This window comes from Gigantopelta aegis, chromosome 10, assembly GCF_016097555.1.
Source record: "Gigantopelta aegis isolate Gae_Host chromosome 10, Gae_host_genome, whole genome shotgun sequence".
In the NCBI taxonomy this organism is placed as follows: Eukaryota; Metazoa; Mollusca; class Gastropoda; order Neomphalida; family Peltospiridae; genus Gigantopelta; species Gigantopelta aegis.
In genome coordinates this window covers 90,859,656-90,886,423 of record NC_054708.1, presented here as the reverse complement: position 1 = coordinate 90,886,423, position 26,768 = coordinate 90,859,656, and the positions used below count along the sequence as shown (strand labels likewise).

Below are 26,768 nucleotides of genomic sequence, written 5' to 3'. Positions count from 1 at the left end.
CAACCTGAAAAGCAGTGTCACAAAGACAGAGTTACAATCTGGATGCAGGGTTCTGAACCTGGAAAGCAGTATCACAAAGACAGAGTCACAATCTGGATGCAGGGTTCTGAACCTGAAAAGCAGTATCAGAAAGACAGAGTTAGAATCTGGATGCAGGGTTCTGAACCTGAAAAGCAGTATCACAAAGACAGAGTTAGAATCTGGATGCAGGGTAGTGAAACTGAAAAGTAGTACCAGAAAGACAGAGTTAGAATCTGGATGCAGGGTTCTGAACCTGAAAAGCAGTATCACAAAGACAGAGTTAGAATCTGGATGCAGGGTTCTGAACCTGAAAAGCAGCATCACAAAGACAGAGAGTTAGAATCTGGATGCAGGGTTCTGAACCTGAAAAGCAGTATCACAAAGACAGAGTTAGAATCTGGATGCAGGGTAGTGAAACTGAAAAGTAGTACCAGAAAGACAGAGTTAGAATCTGGATGCAGGGTTCTGAACCTGAAAAGCAGTATCACAAAGACCGTGTTAGAATCTGGATGCAGGGTTCTGAACCTGAAAAGCAGGGTTCTGAACCTGAAAAGCAGTATCACAAAGACAGAGTTACTATCTGGATGCAGGGTTCTCAACCTGAAAATCAGGGTTCTGAACCTGGAAAGCAGTGTCACAAAGACAGAGTTACAATCTGGATGCAGGGTTCTGAACCTGTAAAGCAGTATGACAAGGACAGAGTCACAATCTGGATGCAGGGTTCTGAACCTGAAAAGAAGTATCAGAAAGACAGAGTTAGAATCTGGATGCAGGGTTCTGAACCTGAAAAGCAGTATCACAAAGACAGAGTTAGAATCTGGATGCAGGGTAGTGAAACTGAAAAGTAGTACCAGAAAGACAGAGTTAGAATCTGGATGCAGGGTTCTGAACCTGAAAAGCAGTATCACAAAGACAGAGTTAGAATCTGGATGCAGGGTAGTGAAACTGAAAAGTAGTACCAGAAAGACAGAGTTAGAATCTGGATGCAGGGTTCTGAACCTGAAAAGCAGTATCACAAAGACAGAGTTAGAATCTGGATGCAGGGTTCTGAACCTGAAAAACAGTATCACAAAGACAGAGTTGGAATCTGGATGCAGTGTTCTGAACCTGAAAAGCAGTATCAAAAAGACAGAGTTAGAATCTGGATGCAGGATTCTGAACCTGAAAAGCAGTATCAGAAAGACAGAGTTAGAATCTGGATGCAGGGTTCTGAAAGTGAAAAGCAGTATCAGAAAGACAGAGAGTTAGAATCTGGATGCAGGGTTCTGATCCTGAAAAGCAGTATCAGAAAGACACAGGTAGAATCTGGATGCCGGGTTCTCAACCTAAAAAGCAGTATCACAAAGACAGAGTTAGAATCTGGATGCAGGGTAGTGAAACTGAAAAGTAGTATCAGAAAGACAAAGTTAGAATCTGGATGCAGGGTTCTGAACCTGAAAAGCAGTATCACAAAGACATAGAGTTAGAATTTGGATGCAGGGTTCTCAACCTGAAAAGCAGTATCACAAACACAGAGTTACAATCTGGATGCAGGGTTCTCAACCTGAAAAGCAGTATCAGAAAAACAGAGAGTTAGAATCTGGATGCCAGGTTCTGAACCTGAAAAGCAGTATCAGAAAGACAGACAGTTAGAATGTGGATGCAGGGTTCTGAACCTGAAAAGCAGAATCACAAAAACAGAGAGTTAGAATGTGGATGCAGGGTTCTGAACCTGAAAAGCAGTATCACAAAGACAGAGTTAGAATCTGGATGCAGGGTTCTCAACCTGAAAAGCAGCATCACAAACAGACAGAGTTACAATCTGGATGCAGGGTTCTGAACCTGAAAAGCAGTATCAGAAATACAGAGAGTTAGAATCTGGATGCAGGGTTCTGAACCTGAATAGCAGTATCAGAAAGACAGAAAGTTAGAATCTGGATGCAGGGTTCTGAACCTGAAAAGCAGTATCACAAAGACAGAGTTGGAATCTGGATGCAGTGTTCTGAACCTGAAAAGCAGTATCAAAAAGACAGAGTTAGAATCTGGATGCAGGATTCTGAACCTGAAAAGCAGCATCAGAAAGACAGAGTTAGAATCTCGATGCAGGGTTCAGAACCTGAAAAGCAGTATCAGAAAGACAGAGTTAGAATCTGGATGCAGGGTTCTGAACCTGAATAGCAGTATCAGAAAGACAGAAAGTTAGAATCTGGATGCAGGGTTCTGAACCTGAAAAGCAGTATCACAAAGACAGAGTTGGAATCTGGATGCAGTGTTCTGAACCTGAAAAGCAGTATCAAAAAGACAGAGTTAGAATCTGGATGCAGGATTCTGAACCTGAAAAGCAGCATCAGAAAGACAGAGTTAGAATCTCGATGCAGGGTTCAGAACCTGAAAAGCAGTATCAGAAAGACAGAGTTAGAATCTGGATGCAGGGTTCTGAACCTGAAAAGCAGTATCACAAAGACAGAGTTAGAATCTGGATGCAGGGTAGTGAAACTGAAAAGTAGTACCAGAAAGACAGAGTTAGAATCTGGATGCAGGGTTCTGAACCTGAAAAGCAGTATCACAAAGACAGAGTTAGAATCTGGATGCAGGGTAGTGAAACTGAAAAGTAGTATCAGAAAGACAGAGTTAGAATCTGGATGCAGGGTTCTGAACCTGAAAAGCAGTATCAGAAAGACAGAGAGTTAGAATCTGGATGCAGGGTTCTGAACCTGAATAGCAGTATCAGAAAGACAGACAGTTAGAATCTGGATGCAGGGTTCTGAACCTGAAAAGCAGTATCACAAAGACAGAGTTAGAATCTGGATGCAGGGTAGTGAAACTGAAAAGTAGTATCAGAAAGACAGAGTTAGAATCTGGATGCAGGGTTCTGAACCTGAATAGCAGTATCAGAAACACAGACAGTTAGAATCTAGATGCAGGGTTCTGAACCTGAAAAGCAGGGTTCTCAACCTGAAAAGCAGTATCACAAAGACAGAGTTACAATCTGGATGCAGGGTTCTGAACCTGAAAAGCAGTATCACAAAGACAGAGTTACAATCTGGATGCAGGGTTCTGAACCTGAAAAGCAGGGTTCTCAACCTGAAAAGCAGTGTCACAAAGACAGAGTTACAATCTGGATGCAGGGTTCTGAACCTGGAAAGCAGTATCACAAAGACAGAGTCACAATCTGGATGCAGGGTTCTGAACCTGAAAAGCAGTATCAGAAAGACAGAGTTAGAATCTGGATGCAGTGTTCTGAACCTGAAAAGCAGTATCAAAAAGACAGAGTTAGAATCTGGATGCAGGATTCTGAACCTGAAAAGCAGCATCAGAAAGACAGAGTTAGAATCTCGATGCAGGGTTCAGAACCTGAAAAGCAGTATCAGAAAGACAGAGTTAGAATCTGGATGCAGGGTTCTGAACCTGAAAAGCAGTATCACAAAGACAGAGTTAGAATCTGGATGCAGGGTAGTGAAACTGAAAAGTAGTACCAGAAAGACAGAGTTAGAATCTGGATGCAGGGTTCTGAACCTGAAAAGCAGTATCACAAAGACAGAGTTAGAATCTGGATGCAGGGTAGTGAAACTGAAAAGTAGTATCAGAAAGACAGAGTTAGAATCTGGATGCAGGGTTCTGAACCTGAAAAGCAGTATCAGAAAGACAGAGAGTTAGAATCTGGATGCAGGGTTCTGAACCTGAATAGCAGTATCAGAAAGACAGACAGTTAGAATCTGGATGCAGGGTTCTGAACCTGAAAAGCAGTATCACAAAGACAGAGTTAGAATCTGGATGCAGGGTAGTGAAACTGAAAAGTAGTATCAGAAAGACAGAGTTAGAATCTGGATGCAGGGTTCTGAACCTGAATAGCAGTATCAGAAAGACAGACAGTTAGAATCTAGATGCAGGGTTCTGAACCTGAAAAGTAGTATCAGAAAGATAGAGAGTTAGATTGTGGATGCAGGGTTCTGAACCTGAAAAGCAGAATCACAAAAACAGAGAGTTAGAATGTGGATGCAGGGTTCTCAACCTGAAAAGCAGCATCACAAAGACAGTGTTACAATCTGGATGCAGGGTTCTCAACCTGAAAAGCAGTGTCACAAAGACAGAGTTACAATCTGGATGCAGGGTTCTGAACCTGGAAAGCAGTATCACAAGGACAGAGTCACAATCTGGATGCAGGGTTCTGAACCTGAAAAGAAGTATCAGAAAGACAGAGTTAGAATCTGGATGCAGGGTTCTGAACCTGAAAAGCAGTATCACAAAGACAGAGTTAGAATCTGGATGCAGGGTAGTGAAACTGAAAAGTAGTACCAGAAAGACAGAGTTAGAATCTGGATGCAGGGTTCTGAACCTGAAAAGCAGTATCACAAAGACAGAGTTAGAATCTGGATGCAGGGTAGTGAAACTGAAAAGCAGTATCAGAACATTTATCTGTGACAATGTAACTAAGTTCCAGTACTAAGTCTGATTCATTAGTTTCTACATTGCAGTGGTAGTGAACATTTACCAGTGACAATGTATAAAAGTTGCAGTGATCTTGTGTGCGTGTGTGTATGTGTGTGCACGCACGTGTGTGTGTGTGCATGCATGCCTGTGTGTGCGTGTGTCTGTGTGTGTGTGTGCACGTGTGTGTCTGTGTACTTGTGTGTCTGTGTGTGTGTGCATGTGTGTGTGCACGTGTGTGTGCTTGAACTTGTCGTTTTCCTGTTGTCTGTGTGCTTAAGCATGTTTGAGTGTATGTGCTTGAGCTTGTGTGCATGTCTGTGTGCATGTCTGAGCTTGTGTGTTTGTACTAGAGCTTGAGCTTGTGTTTTTGTCTGTGTGCATGTCTGAGCTTGTGTGTTTGTACTAGAGCTTGAGCTTGTGTTTTTGTCTGTGTGCATGTCTGAGCTTGTGTGTTTGTACTAGAGCTTGAGCTTGTGTTTTTGTCTGTGTGCATGTCTGAGCTTGTGTGTTTGTACTAGAGCTTGAGCTTGTGTGCATGTCTGTGTGCATGTCTGAGCTTGTGTGTTTGTACTAGAGCTTGAGCTTGTGTGCATGTCTGTGTGCATGTCTGAGCTTGTGTGTTTGTGCTAGAGCTTGAGCTTGTGTGCATGTCTGTGTGCATGTCTGAGCTTGTGTGTTTGTACTAGAGTTTGAGCTTGTGTTATGTTGATTTGAGTTTCTGCATAAAGGAATCAAACAGCAGTCGTATGGATGTTTCTTTTATAAAAAAAAGTATATGTTTAACTTTTATGCACCTTACCTGCACTTTTAACGAGACTATTGTGCTGGTATCCAAAGAGTCTGAAATGTAAACTGTTAACTCGAGCCACGAGTTGGACTGTGGTAGCCCTGCAGCAAGTATTAAACTAGTTGTTTCTTCGTTTCCTTGATACAAGAGAGTATCTGAAATAAGAAAACAGCTTATTACTACACCACTTCATTATGGCAAACAAACAGTTTAAACTTTCTAAACATCAGGACTACAAAAATCAAAAACAGAATTACAGGTTGATGCACCATTTAACACTTCATTAAAATTAGCATTTGTAATCAAGTAAACGTATCCTCATTACAAACTAATTATAATCCTGATTTGCATTACTTTTGGTGTTGAGTATCAATATAAATGGCTAACATGTTAAGAGTCAATTATGTAATTTCCGAGTGTGACCCCCTCCCCTCCCAAAAAAGTATGTCAGCTAGCCATTTTGAATATGGGAAAGGTCTGCATGATTTAGACACATCATAAAATCTGTTTGATGAGCATATCTCTAGCCTGTATCGGTGTGGCTTGCAGGAGAAGGTTTGCACGATGCATAAATATATAGGATATTATTATGAAGTTCTGGCCTTAGGAATAATTAAAAAAAAAAATTCTGCATGTGGCCAACAAGTATTTGTTGCTAATGACAAAAGTTGATCGGTTGGTGCAGATCAATTAAAACCTGATGATCTTGATCATGATGAAGTTCCAACTGATGCCCAACACTAATTTGCTTGTTCTTCAATAACTACAGGTATACCTGATTTGCCTTTCTTCTTCAGGTAGACACTGTATGTTAAAGGTGAGTCATTATCCTTGTACCCAGGACAGGACACGGTGAATTTGGTGATGAGAGCCTGGCCAGACGTCGGATCTACAGAACATGATCCGCCTTCAGGAGGCTGGTTGGTACGAAACCGATATTCAAGTTTCACCTTTGATGCATTCTTGTTATAGAAAACTGAAAGGAAAATCATGAAAAAAGCCTTCAGAAACCTGTCTACAAGATAGTTTCTATGCATATCGTATTTCTTCTATAATTAAGACTTCTCTAAAATTTAGACCATGATGTTTTCTACTACAGTGAATAGTGTATATATTACAGTGAACAGCGTGTTGTGTAGGGAAGGTGGGATTTCTACTATGGTGAATAGTGTATATATTACAGTGAACAGCGCGTTGTGTCTAGGGCAGGTGGGATTTCTACTACGGTGAATAGTGTATATATTACAGTGAACAGCGCGTTGTGTCTAGGGCAGGTGGGATTTCTACTACGGTGAATAGTGTATATATTACAGTGAACAGCGTGTTGTCTAGGGCAGGTGGGATTTCTAATACGGTGAATAGTGTATATATTACAGTGAACAGCGTGTTGTGTAGGGCAGGTGGGATTTCTACTACGGTGAATAGTGTATATATTACAGTGAACAGCGCGTTGTGTGTAGGGCAGGTGGGATTTCTAATACGGTGAATAGTGTATATATTACAGTGAACAGCGTGTTGTGTAGGGCAGGTGGGATTTCTACTACGGTGAATAGTGTATATATTACAGTGAACAGCGCGTTGTGTGTAGGGCAGGTGGGATTTCTACTACGGTGAATAGTGTATATATTACAGTGAACAGCGTGTTGTCTAGGGCAGGTGGGATTTCTAATACGGTGAATAGTGTATATATTACAGTGAACAGCGCGTTGTGTGTAGGGCAGGTGGGATTTCTAATACGGTGAATAGTGTATATATTACAGTGAACAGCGTGTTGTGTAGGGCAGGTGGGATTTCTACTACGGTGAATAGTGTATATATTACAGTGAACAGCGCGTTGTGTGTAGGGCAGGTGGGATTTCTAATACGGTGAATAGTGTATATATTACAGTGAACAGCGTGTTGTGTAGGGCAGGTGGGATTTCTACTACGGTGAATAGTGTATATATTACAGTGAACAGCGCGTTGTGTGTAGGGCAGGTGGGATTTCTAATACGGTGAATAGTGTATATATTACAGTGAACAGCGCGTTGTGTGTAGGGCAGGTGGGATTTCTAATACGGTTAATAGTGTATATATTACAGTGAACAGCGCGTTGTGTGTAGGGCAGGTGGGATTTCTAATACGGTGAATAGTGTATATATTACAGTGAACAGCGCGTTGTGTGTAGGGCAGGTGGGATTTCTACTACGGTGAATAGTGTATATATTACAGTGAACAGCGCGTTGTGTGTAGGGCAGGTGGGATTTCTACTACGGTGAATAGTGTATATATTACAGTGAACAGCGCGTTGTGTGTAGGGCAGGTGGGATTTCTAATACGGTGAATAGTGTATATATTACAGTGAACAGCGTGTTGTGTAGGGCAGGTGGGATTTCTACTACGGTGAATAGTGTATATATTACAGTGAACAGCGTGTTGTGTAGGGCAGGTGGGATTTCTACTACGGTGAATAGTGTATATATTACAGTGAACAGCGCGTTGTGTGTAGGGCAGGTGGGATTTCTAATACGGTGAATAGTGTATATATTACAGTGAACAGCGCGTTGTGTGTAGGGCAGGTGGGATTTCTACTACGGTGAATAGTGTATATATTACAGTGAACAGCGCGTTGTGTGTAGGGCAGGTGGGATTTCTACTACGGTGAATAGTGTATATATTACAGTGAACAGCGCGTTGTGTGTAGGGCAGGTGGGATTTCTAATACGGTGGCCCAGTGGAATAGATTGATGTGCCCATGCTCAATGTCTAGGAAACGTCAATGAAATGGAGAGGGTGGGGTGGGTGGTTAATAACATTGTAATTTCTCTACCATCCAAATTACTGAAAACTTTACACAGAGAGCAACTGCTCTCCTACATATATTCCAGAACAGTTTGATCATCTGATGATGCAAGTCTTTGTGATCTCTGCCAGTCTTGAAGTTGACCGACTTTGCCATTGGATGTTAAATATTTGATATTGACATATAGTCTTAGAGAGGAAACCCGCTACATTTTTCCATTAGTAGCAAGGGATATTATATATGCACCATCCCACAGACAGGATAGCGCATACCATGACCTTTGATGTACCAGACATGGTGCACTAGCTGGAACCAAAAATAGCCCAATGGGCCAACTGATAGGGATCAATGCCATGACCATGAGCACTTTACCACTGGGCCAACTGATAGGGATCAATGCCATGACCATGAGCACTTTACCACTGGGCCAACTGATAGGGATCAATGCCATGACCATGAGCACTTTACCACTGGGCCAACTGATAGGGAGCAATGCCATGACCATGAGCACTTTACCACTGGGCCAACTGATAGGGAGCAATGCCATGACCATGAGCACTTTACCACTGGGCCAACTGATAGGGAGCAATCCCATGACCATGAGCACTTTACCACTGGGCCAACTGATAGGGAGCAATGCCATGACCATGAGCACTTTACCACTGGGCCAACTGATAGGGAGCAATGCCATGACCATGAGCACTTTACCACTGGGCCAACTGATAGGGAGCAATGCCATGACCATGAGCACTTTACCAATGGGCCAACTGATAGGGATCAATCCCATGACCATGAGCACTTTACCACTGGGCCAACTGATAGGGAGCAATCCCATGACCATGAGCACTTTACCACTGGGCCAACTGATAGGGAGCAATCCCATGACCATGAGCACTTTACCACTGGGCCAACTGATAGGGAGCAATGCCATGACCATGAGCACTTTACCACTGGGTCAACTGATAGGGAGCAATCCCATGACCATGAGCACTTTACCACTGGGCTGCATGTACGTCCCAACACGTATGTGGGAAAATGCAAAAAAGAAAGAAAGAAAGAAAAGAAAAAGAAAGAGAAAACATTCCTTGCTACTAATGAAAAAATATAATGGGTAAAAAAAACAAAAAATGTGTGACAGATGATTAATAATTCAAACTTTTATTTTTTATTATCTACACATAACAGCCATCTTTGAGATAAATAGTAATGGACGTTCTTTTAAAGTGCCGTTTCAGACCACAAATGAAAATTTCAAATTCCACAATTAAATGCCTTCTTAATTCATTTCAATGTTTTACACCGATATGTAAATCAATAATTACGAAAATGCCCCATAAAAGTATTTTTAAAAATCACTCCCATAGAACACTGCCGGAAACGTCCGAATAAAATTATACTCAATAAAAACATTTGCCTGTAAATAGCCCTGACATGATGAAGGGAAGTCACTTGACAGACACCTATACCACAAGATGACATCCAGCACAAGCAAACGTGGCAGCGACAGCCACTGCCAGGCTCAATTATTATATGATTCTTCTCCTATCGAGGATGAATAGTGTAGTGATAACCACTGGACTAGTCTAATATGTGTGCAACACAACAAATAATGCCTTATCAGTTTGAAGCTGGAACGTCTTCCAGAGAAGCACAGGCCCGATAGATAACAATAAAAGTGGTCGTGGGAGACTGCTTACAACTGAAGGACAAGTTTTAGTCTGGTTTTGTTCGTCAGCTTTTCGTGCGATTTATTTTGAAAAACTATATGTTCTATTATTTGTGATGTTGCAGAAAAGACGATAAATAACATTTGAGCTTTTACCAAGGTATTCTGTATTTTCATTGGATCAATTTAATAGTTTTGTGATTTTTGTAAAACTGCACATTAAAAACACACATATGATATATAAAGTCTATTTCGAAAACTTAAGTGGTATTTTCGGAATTAAACTCAGTATGAATAAAGTTGTTATCGTTTTTGTGTCAAACAACAAAGCGGTTTGTCACATGTTTGTGGTTGTTTACATTAAAATGAGCAGTTTTCCTCTTTTTTATTTTCATTGGTTAAATCTCCAAGGGTGGAACTGACTGAGGGCAATATCATTATTTATGGAAGGTCATGTGACTGGTGTTCGACCAATAAGAATGCAGATTTATTCTCATGATGAGATAATGATGTTTACTAGCTAGCTGTCCACACTCATACAGAAGCACACATTACACTTACTTTGACGTTTCCTAGCTAGCTGTCCACACATACAGAAGGCACATATTACACTTACTTTGATGTTTCCTAGCTAGCTGTCCACACATACAGAAGCACACATTACACTTACTTTGACGTTTCCTAGCTAGCTGTCCACACTCATACAGAAGCACATATTACACTTACTTTGATGTTTCCTAGCTAGCTGTCCACACATACAGAAGGCACATATTACACTTACTTTGATGTTTCCTAGCTAGCTGTCCACACATACAGAAGCACACATTACACTTACTTTGACGTTTCCTAGCTAGCTGTCCACACATACAGAAGGCACATATTACACTTACTGTGATGTTTCCTAGCTAGCTATCCACGCTCATACAGAAGGCACATATTACACTTACTGTGATGTTTACTAGCTAGCTGTCCACGCTCATACAGAAGGCACATATTACACTTACTGTGATGTTTCCTAGCTAGCTATCCACGCTCATACAGAAGGCACATATTACACTTACTGTGATGTTTCCTAGCTAGCTGTCCACGCTCATACAGAAGGCACATATTACACTGAATGTGATGTTTACTAGCTAGCTGTCCACACTCATACAGAAGGCACATATTACACTTACTGTGATGTTTCCTAGCTAGCTATCCACGCTCATACAGAAGGCACACATTACACTTACTGTGATGTTTACTAGCTAGCTGTCCACACATACAGAAGGCACATATTACACTTACTTTGACGTTTCCTAGCTAGCTGTCCATGCTCATACAGAAGGCACATATTACACTTACTGTGATGTTTACTAGCTAGCTGTCCATGCTCATACAGAAGGCACATATTACACTTACTTTGATGTTTCCTAGCTAGCTGTCCACACTCATACAGAAGGCACATATTACACTTACTTTGATGTTTACTAGCTAGCTGTCCACGCTCATACAGAAGGCACATATTACACTTACTTTGATGTTTACTAGCTAGCTGTCCACGCTCATACAGAAGGCACATATTACACTTACTTTGACGTTTACTAGCTAGCTGTCCACTCATACAGAAGGCACATATTACACTTACTGTGATGTTTACTAGCTAGCTGTCCACGCTCATACAGAAGGCACATATTACACTTACTTTGACGTTTACTAGCTAGCTGTCCACTCATACAGAAGGCACATATTACACTTACTGTGATGTTTCCTAGCTAGCTGTCCACGCTCATACAGAAGGCACATATTACACTTACTTTGACGTTTACTAGCTAGCTGTCCACGCTCATACAGAAGGCACATATTACACTTACTGTGATGTTTACTAGCTAGCTGTCCACGCTCATACAGAAGGCACATATTACACTTACTTTGACGTTTACTAGCTAGCTGTCCACACTCATACAGAAGGCACATATTACACTTACTTTGATGTTTACTAGCTAGCTGTCCATGCTCATACAGAAGGCACATATTACACTTACTTTGACGTTTACTAGCTAGCTGTCCACGCTCATACAGAAGGCACATATTACACTTACTTTGACGTTTCCTAGCTAGCTGTCCACACTCATACAGAAGGCACATATTACACTTACTGTGATGTTTACTAGCTAGCTGTCCACGCTCATACAGAAGGCACATATTACACTTACTTTGACGTTTACTAGCTAGCTGTCCACACTCATACAGAAGGCACATATTACACTTACTTTGATGTTTACTAGCTAGCTGTCCACGCTCATACAGAAGGCACATATTACACTTACTTTGACGTTTACTAGCTAGCTGTCCACACTCATACAGAAGGCACATATTACACTTACTTTGACGTTTCCTAGCTAGCTGTCCACACATACAGAAGGCACATATTACACTTACTGTGATGTTTCCTAGCTAGCTGTCCACACTCATACAGAAGGCACATATTACACTTACTTTGACGTTTCCTAGCTAGCTGTCCACACATACAGAAGGCACATATTACACTTACTGTGATGTTTCCTAGCTAGCTGTCCATACTCATACAGAAGGCACATATTACACTTACTGTGATGTTTACTAGCTAGCTGTCCACACTCATACAGAAGGCACATATTACACTTACTTTGATGTTTACTAGCTAGCTGTCCACGCTCATACAGAAGGCACATATTACACTTACTTTGATGTTTACTAGCTAGCTGTCCACGCTCATACAGAAGGCACATATTACACTTACTTTGACGTTTACTAGCTAGCTGTCCACTCATACAGAAGGCACATATTACACTTACTGTGATGTTTACTAGCTAGCTGTCCACGCTCATACAGAAGGCACATATTACACTTACTTTGACGTTTACTAGCTAGCTGTCCACTCATACAGAAGGCACATATTACACTTACTGTGATGTTTCCTAGCTAGCTGTCCATGCTCATACAGAAGGCACATATTACACTTACTTTGACGTTTACTAGCTAGCTGTCCACGCTCATACAGAAGGCACATATTACACTTACTTTGACGTTTCCTAGCTAGCTGTCCACACATACAGAAGGCACATATTACACTTACTGTGATGTTTCCTAGCTAGCTGTCCACACATACAGAAGGCACATATTACACTTACTTTGACGTTTCCTAGCTAGCTGTCCACACATACAGAAGGCACATATTACACTTACTGTGATGTTTCCTAGCTAGCTGTCCATACTCATACAGAAGGCACATATTACACTTACTGTGATGTTTACTAGCTAGCTGTCCACACTCATACAGAAGGCACATATTACACTTACTTTGATGTTTACTAGCTAGCTGTCCACGCTCATACAGAAGGCACATATTACACTTACTTTGATGTTTACTAGCTAGCTGTCCACGCTCATACAGAAGGCACATATTACACTTACTTTGACGTTTACTAGCTAGCTGTCCACTCATACAGAAGGCACATATTACACTTACTGTGATGTTTACTAGCTAGCTGTCCACGCTCATACAGAAGGCACATATTACACTTACTTTGACGTTTACTAGCTAGCTGTCCACTCATACAGAAGGCACATATTACACTTACTGTGATGTTTCCTAGCTAGCTGTCCATGCTCATACAGAAGGCACATATTACACTTACTTTGACGTTTACTAGCTAGCTGTCCACTCATACAGAAGGCACATATTACACTTACTGTGATGTTTACTAGCTAGCTGTCCACGCTCATACAGAAGGCACATATTACACTTACTTTGACGTTTACTAGCTAGCTGTCCACACTCATACAGAAGGCACATATTACACTTACTTTGATGTTTACTAGCTAGCTGTCCATGCTCATACAGAAGGCACATATTACACTTACTTTGACGTTTACTAGCTAGCTGTCCACGCTCATACAGAAGGCACATATTACACTTACTTTGACGTTTCCTAGCTAGCTGTCCACACATACAGAAGGCACATATTACACTTACTTTGACGTTTCCTAGCTAGCTGTCCACACATACAGAAGGCACATATTACACTTACTGTGATGTTTCCTAGCTAGCTGTCCACGCTCATACAGAAGGCACATATTACACTTACTGTGATGTTTACTAGCTAGCTGTCCACACTCATACAGAAGGCACATATTACACTTACTTTGATGTTTACTAGCTAGCTGTCCACGCTCATACAGAAGGCACATATTACACTTACTGTGATGTTTACTAGCTAGCTGTCCACACTCATACAGAAGGCACATATTACACTTACTTTGATGTTTACTAGCTAGCTGTCCACACATACAGAAGGCACATATTACACTTACTTTGATGTTTACTAGCTAGCTGTCCACACTCATACAGAAGGCACATATTACACTTACTTTGATGTTTACTAGCTAGCTGTCCACACTCATACAGAAGGCACATATTACACTTACTGTGATGTTTACTAGCTAGCTGTCCACGCTCATACAGAAGGCACATATTACACTTACTTTGATGTTTACTAGCTAGCTCATACAGAAGGCACATATTACACTTACTTTGATGTTTCCTAGCTAGCTGTCCACACTCATACAGAAGGCACATATTACACTTACTGTGATGTTTACTAGCTAGCTGTCCACGCTCATACAGAAGGCACATATTACACTTACTGTGACGTTTACTAGCTAGCTGTCCACGCTCATACAGAAGGCACATATTACACTTACTTTGACGTTTCCTAGCTAGCTGTCCACACATACAGAAGGCACATATTACACTTACTGTGATGTTTCCTAGCTAGCTGTCCACGCTCATACAGAAGGCACATACACATACTTTGAAGGCACATATTACACTTACTGTGATGTTTACTAGCTAGCTGTCCACACTCATACAGAAGGCACATATTACACTTACTTTGATGTTTACTAGCTAGCTAGCTCATACAGAAGGCACATATTACACTTACTGTGATGTTTACTAGCTAGCTGTCCACAGAAGGCACATATTACACTTACTGTGATGTTTACTAGCTAGCTGTCCACGCTCATACAGAAGGCACATATTACACTTACTTTGATGTTTACTAGCTAGCTGTCCACACTCATACAGAAGGCACATATTACACTTACTGTGATGTTTCCTAGCTAGCTGTCCATTATTACACTTACTGTGATGTTTCCTAGCTAGCTGTCCACACTCATACAGAAGGCACATATTACACTTACTTTGATGTTTCCTAGCTAGCTGTCCACACTCATACAGAAGGCACATATTACACTTACTGTGATTTCCTAGTTTACTAGCTAGCTGTCCACTAGCTCATACAGAAGGCACATATTACACTTACTGTGATGTTTACTAGCTAGCTGTCCACGCTCATACAGAAGGCACATATTACACTTACTGTGATGTTTACTAGCTAGCTGTCCACGCTCATACAGAAGGCACATATTACACTTACTTGATGACTAGTTTACTAGCTAGCTGTCCACACTCATACAGAAGGCACATATTACACTTACTTTGACGTTTACTAGCTAGCTGTCCACGCTCATACAGAAGGCACATATTACACTTACTTTGACGTTTACTAGCTAGCTGTCCACGCTCATACAGAAGGCACATATTACACTTACTTTGACGTTTACTAGCTAGCTGTCCACGCTCATACAGAAGGCACATATTACACTTACTTTGATGTTTACTAGCTAGCTGTCCACGCTCATACAGAAGGCACATATTACACTTACTTTGACGTTTACTAGCTAGCTGTCCACACTCATACAGAAGGCACATATTACACTTACTTTGACGTTTACTAGCTAGCTGTCAAGTTAACCTCACTAGCTACAGAAGGCACTACTAATCAAGTTAACCTCCATTGCATTACACTTACTTTGAAGATCAAACTGGTAGGTGGAAGATGCATTGAGTGTCCCTGGTGGCAAGACCACTGATTTTTTGTTGTATCCAGTCGGCGACTTGGACACCCAGTCTGACAATGGCAGTATCTTCATCGGTAAGAGATCTGTCTGTTTCCATAGTTTCCATACATATGCTGATATGACTATTGCAAATGCCCCACAGTTTTCACAATTTACTTCCAGTGCCAGAAGTTTAGATGGAATGACTTTGTTAGTAATACAGTTCAAATTACACCTGGAAAACCAACGCATGAGAAGGCATGGCTTGTACCATATCCACATCTTTTAAAAAAAGGTCTAGTTCAACACCCTTATATCAAAACACGTTATGAATAACAGCCTTTATATTAGCTATAATAGCTATATGGCAGGAATTCTTTGAGTAAGAGGAATAGTTGGTTTACTACTTGTTACTGTTTGGATTGGACAAATACACATGTAGGCTATGGTATCAGTTTTATGCTGTTGTAACTGGTATTTATTACACAGGAAGTAAGATAAGACATTTCTATTTATCAGGGGTCGAATTTTATGCTATTACACTATTCCACAAATAGTAAATTTCGAAACGGAATAGTAAAACAATTTTTTCAATATTCCGTCATGAAAGAGAAAATAAGGCACGGAATACCGAAAATCGCCTGCGACTATTCCGCTTACGCTTTTTCTTCAGCTACATTTTTCTGCGGAACAATTCCTCACGCTACTAAGACCTTTCTCATGCACTTACTGGTACAAAATAAACATCTTTTTGATCGAGACTAATGTTTAGAGTGAGTTCGTTTGTAATTCCAGCTAGTACGCAGTAATGCATAGACTGGTATATAAACAATTGTTTGTTACGCAATGTTGTACAGGGCGACGTAGCACAGTCCGGAAAACTAGTGGTACATTAATGATTGAAGGGATAGTACATTTTTAGACGGAATAGCGTTTTTTGAAATTCACTATTCCTTTGGGATAGTGGTAAAAAAATTAAATTTCAACCCCTGTTTATTTATCAGGATACAAGCTAAACTTAAAAAACACAGGCAGAAATTACTTTACTACTTCCCACAATTAATTTAGTGAGCAGTGGTGCAGAAGTATCTATTTAAAAACTAAGAAACATTTTACAGTAAACTCTCTAACATGTATAACTCCATTTTCTTAAACATCAAGTTAACCGGCCTCGGTGGCGTCGTGGTTAGGCCATCAATCAGTCAACAGGCTGGTAGGTACTGGGTTCGGATCCCAGTCGAGGCATGGGATTTTTAATCCAGATACCGACTCCAAACCTTGAGTGAGTGCTCCGCAAGGCTCAATGGGTAGGTGTAAAACCACTTGCACCGACCAGTGATCCATAACTGGTTCAACAAAGGCCATGGTTTGTGCTATCCTGCCTGTGGGAAGTGCAAATAAAAGATCCCTTGCTGCTAATCGGAAAGAGTAGCCCATGAAGTGGTGACAGCGGGTTTTCTCTCAAAATCTTTGTGGTCCTTAACCATATGTCTGACGCCATATAACTGTAAATAAAATGTGTTGAGTGTGTCATTAAATAAAACATTTCTTTCTTTCTTTCTTTCCATTGTGTTAACATCAGATAACCCTCTATTGTGTTAACATCAAGTTAAATTACATTGTTTTATCAACTTAAACTACATTGTTTTGACATCAAGTTAACTCCATTGTCTTAACATTAATTTACCCTCCACTGTCTTAATATCAAGTTACCCTTAATTGATTTAACATCAAATTAACCTCCATTGTTTTAACATCAAGTTACCTTCCATTGTGATAACATCAAATAACCCTCCATTCTTTTAACATAAAGTTAAACTGCATTGTTTTATCATGTTAAACTACATTGTTTTAACATCAAGTTAACCTTCATTGTCTAAGCATCAAGTTACCCTCCATCTTAACATGAAGTTACCTTTAAGACTTTCAACATCAAATTAACCTCCATTGTTTTAACATGAAGTTAAACTACATGTACCTGTTTTTAACATAAAGTTACACTTAATATGTTTTGTAACAACACCATCAAGTTAAACTACATTTTTCATCACAAAACAAGAAATTGATCGTGATCATTTCTTAGGAAACATGTAACTGTTTGTTTATACATAAATATAGGCCTATATACACATTTATTAGGGTGTCAAAAAAACCTTACATTAATGGTTTTTAGTCCACTACCTGTCCAACCGAAGGGGGCTATAGGTTTCATCTCTGTCCGTCCGTCTGTTCATCTGTCTGTACCACATGTGTTCCAGATGTTTTTTGCAGAAGGCATTAAGATACTGTTTTAACACCAAGTAACCCTCCATCATTTTAACATCAAGTTACCCGCCATTGTTTTAACATCAAGTAACCCTCCATTGTTTTAGCATCAGGTTAAACTACATTGTTTTATCATCATGTTAAACTATATTGTTTTAACATCAAGTTGACCTCCATTGTCTTAACATCAAGTTGACCTCCATTGTCTTAACATCAAGTTACCCTCCATTGTCTTAACATCGAGTTACCATTAATTGTTTTAAAGTCAATTTAACCTCCATTGTTTTAACATCAAGTTACCCTCCACTGTCTTAACATCGAGTTGCCATTGTTTTGAAGTCAAGCTAACCTCCATTGTTTTAACATCAAGTAACCCTCCATTGTTTTAATATCAAGTTAAACTACTTTTTTTTTTAAACATAAAGTTAAATTAAATTTGTTTTGTAACCAAGTCATCAAGTTAAACTACATTTTTCTTTAACCCAACTAGATATCTCAAAACAAGAAATTGATCATGATCCTTTCTTTTAGGAAACATGTAACCGTTTGTTTATATCTAACTTTGACATAAATATAGGCCTATATACACATTTATTAGGGTGTAGAAAAAACCTTTACAATGCTTTTTAGTCCACTACCTGTCCAACCGAAGGGGGCCTATAGGTTTCATCTCTGTCTGTCCGTCTGTCAGTCCATCTGTCCATCTGTCCCACATGTTTTCCTAATTTTTTGCAGAAGGCTTTGAGATATTGAGCTGAAATGTTTTGTATAGTTTCATCATCATGTAATCTTACAAATCAAGTTGACTTTCATGATGATTTATTCATTTTTGATGGAGTTATGGCCCTTGAACTTAGGAGATGTGAAAATGTGTTTTCCGGACTTTTTTTTCTGAAGACCTTTAGATACTGAGCTGAAATTTTGTGCATAAGTTTATCACGTACTGTTACAGATCAAGTTTGACTTTTAAGGCGATTTACCCATTTTTAAAGGAGGTATGGCCCTTGAATTTAGGAGATGTGAAATTTAGTTTTCTGGATTTTTAGCAATGCCTGGAGATATCAAGATGAAATGTATATAGCTTTTTCTCTCATCCTCAGGTATATGGAACAGAGCCATCCCATGAAAGAAAGCCATGTAAGAAATTTCTATCTTACATGGGATATCACACGCTTGCGTTTAACATGACATCATTGGTAATATATGACATCATATTAATGTGAGGCGGTGACGTGAGGTCATTAGACACAGTTTTAAATCAATATTTTGTTATTAAAACCTTCATTTTAAATTCTATCTTGTTAATTTGTAGTGTTAAATTTTAGTTAACACATCAGACAAACACGGCAAATACGATAGTGTACTTTATGATAAAATTGTCAAATAAAGAAGTTACTTGTTCAGCCATCTTTGTCTGTTCGTGTAAAATAATGGTTTATTTACCGAATGAATGAGAGAAAAAGACTCCATCATATGTGGTCATGTGGGATAGAAAAAGTACACCCTTGGTGGTGAAAATTTCGACAATGGGACTCGACAAGCCTCGTCTCAGGTCGAACTTTTCACCACCTCAGGTGTACTTTTTCTATCCCACATGACCACATATGATGGAGTCTTTTAATCATTTATATATAGCTTTACAGATCAAGTTGAAGTTTCGTGGTGATTTACCCACTTTTCAGAGTTATGGCCTTTGAATTTAGGAGATACAAAAAATTGTTGGGCCCGGTAGGGGACATGTATTGCTTTAGCAGTACTCTCAGAATGCTTGTTTTATAATAATAATTATTATTATAAGAAACACTGTAAGTTTGTTTTATACCCTACTGTAGCTATTAACATATAGGTATTTTCACCATTTAAATTTGTGATAAATGTGGATGCCTTTTATCTCTTAATTATGTTAAGTTTGTGATGGTAACACTGATTGAAGACAATAACCAGCATACGTTATGTTGGCCTCTGGCTTGGTTCCACTGGCGACAAAGATGATCACTGATGCTGTCCCACTAGGTATCCGTGGTTTGCTCACCCTAACTGTGATGTTGAATGTCTTCTGTACAGGCAATGTGTTCTCTGGTATTTCCAGGACTGGTCCTGTTGAAAGGCAAGAAATAGTTGTTTAACAACAGCCTATTTAAAGTATGGCTAGTTGGTGTCTAATTCGTTGTTATTTTGTTGTTTGGTTGATAGTCAGACCGAGAGGAATCCTACTGATGCCAAATAGCCTAATCCAATCAATGAAGCAGGAAGGCATCTTTCATATGCCCGTTCCAGACAAAACAGAATATAACACGCCATTTGGTCATTGTTTTATCTGGGAAATTTCATCTGGTACCACTGTTCAGGGGACAATATTTCCAAATCTTAGGTAACACGAAGAAAAATAGATCTAGGAACATAACATGGTTCAATCCGCCATACAGCAGCAATGTAAAGCCAAAGGTGGGGAAAACGTTCCTACAGCTAACAAAGAAGCACTTCACGGCCAGCAGCAAGTACCACAAACTCTTCAACAGGAACAACGTCAAAGTAAGCTACAGCTGTATGAAGAGCATGAACACAATCATACAACACCACAACACAAAAATCGCTGAAGACGGTAACAAGCAAACAGAGAACAAATGCAACTGCAGAAATAAGGACGACTGCCCACTTGAGGGAAACTGCCTCATTAAATCAGTTATATATGAAGCTGCAGTACATACCACTAACACACCAAGCAAGTCATACATAGGCCTCACAGGAGGATCCTTCAAAGAAAGGTATGCCAACCACAAGAAGTCCTTCATGCATAGCAAGTACGAAAAGGAAACAGAGCTGTCGAAATACATTTGGGAACTAAAAAGAAAAAACGCTGAGTACACAATAACGTGGCTCATAATAAGGACAGTGAACATCTTCAAGAGAAGCACGGGGCAGTGCAATCTATGCCTTGAGGAAAAACTGGAAGTACTGCAAGCTATAGGGACCAACTCGCTGAACAAGAGAAATGAACTTATATCCAAATGCCGACACCCACCCACATGGATTAACACAGCCACCTAAGCCAAGCCGAAAAGGAATAGCCCATACCCACTGCACCTGTTGTGACGTCACTGCTTCATGACGTAACGACAGGGCAGTTACACGTTACCTGATGATCGCTCATAGCATGAAACTTTTAAGTTGTAACAAAAGGAGTAACGGTATATATATTTATACTGGCTCCCCAAGAGGTAGAGCGCTATACCAGCCACACCAGGATGAAGACTGTATTGTATGTATATATATATATATATATATATATATATATATATATATATATATATATATATATATATATATATATACACACACATACACACACACATAATATACACATAATACACAATGGGTATAATAATATAACAGTGTTATAAGCAAGAGTATACTTTAGCTGTTAACCATTACGTATTGTCTATAATTATGCCGTATAGATATTTTTGAGAACAGAGTTAATCACATTTAGGAACAAACATAATTTTTTTGTCGTTGATAGCTTTTTTGAATTAAATAATTGACAGAATTTATAAGTATAGGGTCTGTCATAATACTTTTTTTTTTAGATATATGAATCTTTCATTTGAGAATTAAAAGAATAGAGACCACATTGATTAATTAATCATAGGCTATTGGATGTCAAACATTTGGTAATTCTGACTTGTAGTCATCAGAGGAAACCCGCTACATTTTTCCCATTAGCAGCAAGGGATCTTTTATATGCACTTTCCCACATACAGGACAGCACATACCGGCTTTTGATCAGTTGTGGTGCACTGGTAAGAACGGGAAAAAACCCTCAGCAGGGCACTCGACCAACTGACCTACATTGTGCACCCTCAGTCAGCAGAGTGCTTGCCTGACGTACGTTAGTTGCAGATACAGTGGACTCATTCTCGGATTGCCAGGGTTTTTTTTCTGTGTGGACGCTTGAGCTTGTGTCATACTAATTTTACTGTGTGGACGCTTGAGCTTGTGTCATACTAATTTTACTGTGTGGACGCTTGAGCTTGTGTCATACTAATTTTACTGTGTGGACGCTTGAGCTTGTGTCATACTAATTTTACTGTGTGGACGCTTGAGCTTGTGTCATACTAATTTTACGAAACTCATGTAAGGACTTTTGTATTACCCGATCGAGAACGAGGCTAATACATGAATCTTAACATGAGTTTCGTAAAATCAGTACAACTCCCACGTGAGTGTAATAATTTCTCTATTATCCATATTATTATTGTTATTTTTTAATGACTAATAAAGACCGTATCAAAATGTATCAGAACACAATTAGAAGGAGACAGTGAAATGATGTCATATTTGACATGCACAATCTTAGCCAAAACAACGGAAACAACGTTATGTTGTGATATACTTTGGTTATTACACATGTGCTTTGTATGGTTTTTACTAACTTGTTTATATAGCCATATCAACTAATACTAATAGGGTTTTCACGATTTATGTTTGGACAAAAAGTAGAGAAAATCTAAAATCTAACAGTAATTAAAGGTAGGAGAATAATGTACTGTAGTTCATAACAATTTGGTTCAGACGTTTTTGTGGGGGGTTTTCTGTTTTTTGTTTGGGTTTTTTAGCAAAGAAAAAAAATCAATTCCTATTTACAATTTCTAGCAGATAACAAAATATGGCAATGTTAAATACCTTTGAGTGGAAACATATTCTGTCGTGACCCAAAGTGACACACGTTTTGAGATGAGTTTACTGGCTTACACTTCCACTCATAACTGAAATGGGAAACAAGAGACCTATATCAGCCAAGATACATGTACATCGACTATTTAATTTAAATTTTCTCACTAAAGTGCTACGGTCAATGACAATTACCCTCCGCACCATTGTTCTTGCTTCATATACAATAAAAATAACATCTAACAGTATTTTGTTTTATATATGATATATCTGACGAATGGTACCTTTCAATTTTGTTTTAATCTTTTAAAACATAACCTAATATTTTGCCTATAGTTATGAAAATATTAAAACATACGGACCTGCAAACTATTCTCACAACCATAGGATCCCATTTGTTTCTAGGGGAGGGGAGGGGCAGGCTAATTTTTGCCCAAATTGAACAGAAGTGCCCTAATCTAGATTACAACGTTTATTCATATTAGCATTACTGCCAAACAGCTACATAGGCTTGCAAAGGAATCACATGGATTACAACTAATATTGTCAGTAGAATAATGAAAATACATGGTGAAAAGTGTTCAGGTCAGCTCATTTTGCCTGAATTTCTCAATTGTTTTTACCCAAATTTGATGATTTTCTTCAGGACTGGGGAGAGGGAAGTTGCCCTCCTGTCTTGTATGCTTGTGGTCACAACAATTTTAACAGGGTCAAGGCAAGAAGACCAGGTTTTATTTTTATGTGGCAAAGGATTATAATGATGTAGCTAATTTTGAATTTGAATGACATCAATATTCCAATGACTTCACTTTGCATCGCTTTACAATAACAATAAACTGGAAACATGATGTTTTTGATTTAAGAACGCTGGACAAATTACTTGTGAAAACCTTGTGATTATAAAATTATACTATTTACAAAATAATTATATGGATTTCAAATGAAATTGCGGTAAGATACATGTATGTTATATTTATTGTGTACAAAGCCAAAAAAAGGTGGGGAAAATGACTGTCATCGACCTTAATGCATGATAATCGACTCCTTAATTTGTAATGATCACACATAGCAAGACATATTTTGAGATTGGAGATTGTTATTACAATACAATTTAATAGAGATACACTTTAATATTTTCAATCTTAAATTTTTATTTTATATTTTTAAAATTTAAATTATTTTGGAACCATCCAATTAAAACTTTAGGAGACTTTTAAATGTTAATTTTTAAAAATAATTCCAAAATTCAATTCATAAATATATTTATTTGTTGAAATTTTTCAAAATCGCTCTCTATAGCTTAGTTTTTGAAGACTTCCCCTGAGAATAACTGTATTGAGTTTGAGAACAATCCAGTCAAAGGTTTAGGACAAGAAAGACGTTTGGCCAATTCCACGCTATGATGGACATGTACCCCCAAAACATAAAACTTGCCAGGAAAAAATCCACCTTATATATATGTCTGTGTGATCAAGTCGATACTGAAGTTTGTGAAAGCACATTTCCCACCAAGTGGATACTGAAGTTTGTGAAACATACAAGTAACACAGCAGTGTTGTCCAACTTTGGCTTATGTGATAAGCTAGTTGGCGAAGATTGACAATGCAAGTGCTTAAGGTATACAGTGAAATAACGTTCATTTGTCACAAGCTTTAGAGGGACACACATTTGATAATAACTGGTACCAAGTTTGTTGTCCTATTTATTACCTCAAATAATTTTTTCTTTTCTAAAGCTCTTTACTTTTCTATATCTGTACATGCAGAGAAATGTTGTAAACCATTTTACATGCATGCAAGTACTGTTTTAAGTATTCCTATAATTTTATATTTTATTTTGTAAATTTTTTATCAATTGTATTAAAATAACATTTTAATACAAATTTAACAATAAAACTGAGATGCATAAATACAAACTCTTTACAGTATTTTAAATCATTGTGTATGTTTGATAATCTGGTTATTGTAAGAAATAAATCGTCCAGTAATATTGTACATATAAAACCAATGCATGTTAATTTCTCATTGTGAAATTATGATTTATATTTGCCCCGTTATGAGTGCCACATATACGCTGATTTTGGTGAAATGGACTAAACCTGTACTCTTTATTTCTATGGCAAAATACAACGAATTATAACCCTTTACGAGGGCGCTCTGGTACTTTACACCCTACCACCTCGGTGTAAACAGCTGTTCAGTAGTGTTTTTAAATAGGCCTATCGAATCGATACCCACGAGTGAGCTTTCTAATATTCTGTGTCGATTCTTTATTTCCAATAAAAAATCAAATGGTGAAGATTAGGAACAGTCTTCCCTGACTTCCAAACTGTCTAGCTTTGACAGGTATACCTCACTTCACTTCATTACGAAACATCATTACTGCGAGATAGAGAATTTTGCAAGCTATGAGAAGTACTATCAATGAAACAAAAAGTACTGAAAATGGAAGGTTTATGCAACCTACCTTACCATTCAGACAGTGTGTCAGGCGACGGAATTTAAACACTGTGGGATTCTGGTGTCCTTGGTCGCAATAACCCTGAATCAAATTCAAACACTGTGGGATTCCGATGTCCTGGGTCAGAATAACCCTGAATCAATTTTGATCATTTTGTGGTGCAATAACACCAGGCATTTTGGACTTGGAAGTGTGACACCACATCATAAAATGAAATGGGGCAATGTCACCCTTGTAGGGGTGCAACGATACGGTCAAAACCGTATTGCGATATATTGCGATATAAGAAACCGTATTGCAATATGTATTGCAATATAGTTGATATTATTTAAATTTAATATTTATGGGTTTTTTTTTAAATGAAAGCAGAATGCATAAACTTATTAATGATCTTTATTAGTTTCAGCTGTCGGGCTAAACCCATCATCACAAACATCAAACACGTCGGCGTTTCTTTGATGGTCAGTTGCTAAATAATTATTGCACGCGTTTTTCGTAAATAAAACTTAACATAGCTAGTTTGAGTTAAATATGTAATACTAAGTATATAAATCGAAATATTTGTAATACTGATTCCATCATAGAACCTAAATGATTATATAAACCACGACATATAATTATTAGTAGCATAATGTTCTTCATGGTCATTTTTATTTTTAACAAAATACTAGTCTACTAGAACACCGGTGTGACGGTGTCAAACTGTTTTTAAATTGTCACATTTGGAAATCCTTGCTATCGGGCTTTTCCGTTGCTGCTCGCTTGACACAGAAATGTACATATTGAATCGCAATATTTCGGCAGATCGACCGAACCAGAGGTAATATTGGCCGAGGTGTTTTGAACGATCGGCCGAAGTATTCCGAGTTCAGGGAAAAACAGCTAAGTGCGATTCTCACTTATTGGTTTATTTCTTTGAATATGATAGCTGCAGCCGTATTCCATTGTGAATGAACAATGAATAATAATGTGTAAGTAACAAAACATTTATTTGTAATTATCGTTAACTGGTTATTTTTATTGGACCTTTAACACGTTTTGTTTAGAAGTTAGAACCAAGTATAATCGACCTATAACTTCGTATGCCAACAAGAAAGCCGACGACGCTTGACGTGGTTGTTACATTTTCTGTCATCACCAATTAATAAAATGATGGGTGTTTTCGTTTGTTTGTTTGTTTGCCTATTTCAAGTCAAATAAAATACACGGAAAAAGATAGCGTGTAAAAATCGCGATACGCAAAACTGTACCGCGGTTCGTATCGAGCTGATCAATTATCACGGTATACCGGTATACCGGTTTATCGTTGCAGCACTACACCCTTGACGTGGATTCAGACGGCAAAGAGTTCAGTTGGGTTCACAGGCAAACGGCTAACAAACCATTCGGCTAGAAAAACGATGATCCAAACATAATGTCCCACCAACTGCAATAATGCAAATGTGAGGCCATCGAAACGTGCAAAGTATAAACAACTACAATATATCCACAGTACATCAACAACTGAGTAATGTAATTTTCTCCTCCGCGTGTCCCAGTTGCAGTGCCCTCATAGGGCCGTCCCTTTCACTCAGTCAAAACAAGTTGTTAATTTAACAACAACAGTCCAAAGAAAACCGCTGTGATTTTGTCGGTTCCATTTTCACTGCACCGATTTATGGATCCACCTTAAACATAAACATAATCAAAGTTTCCAGGCTGCTAAACGTCTAAAAGTTGAAGTTAAAATTGACTAAAGTTGTAACTTTAATTTTCCTGTGAATTTAGCTGCTTTTGCAAGC

The 26,768-nt window shown here is 38.8% G+C and overlaps 1 protein-coding gene across 1 annotated transcript in view; it reads right to left on the bottom strand.

Moving 5' to 3' along the window:
* LOC121383911 (sperm receptor for egg jelly-like) overlaps positions 1-26,768 on the bottom strand; it is a 53,468-nt gene that overhangs the window by 25,424 nt on the left and 1,276 nt on the right. The window contains exons 2-6 of the mRNA XM_041514009.1: positions 22,540-22,622; positions 19,806-19,953; positions 15,564-15,826; positions 5,994-6,194; positions 5,231-5,373 (exon numbers count right to left, since the gene is read on the bottom strand). Coding sequence (XP_041369943.1) covers positions 5,231-5,373; positions 5,994-6,194; positions 15,564-15,826; positions 19,806-19,953; positions 22,540-22,622 — 838 coding nt within the window. The remainder of the gene's footprint in view (positions 1-5,230; positions 5,374-5,993; positions 6,195-15,563; positions 15,827-19,805; positions 19,954-22,539; positions 22,623-26,768) is intronic.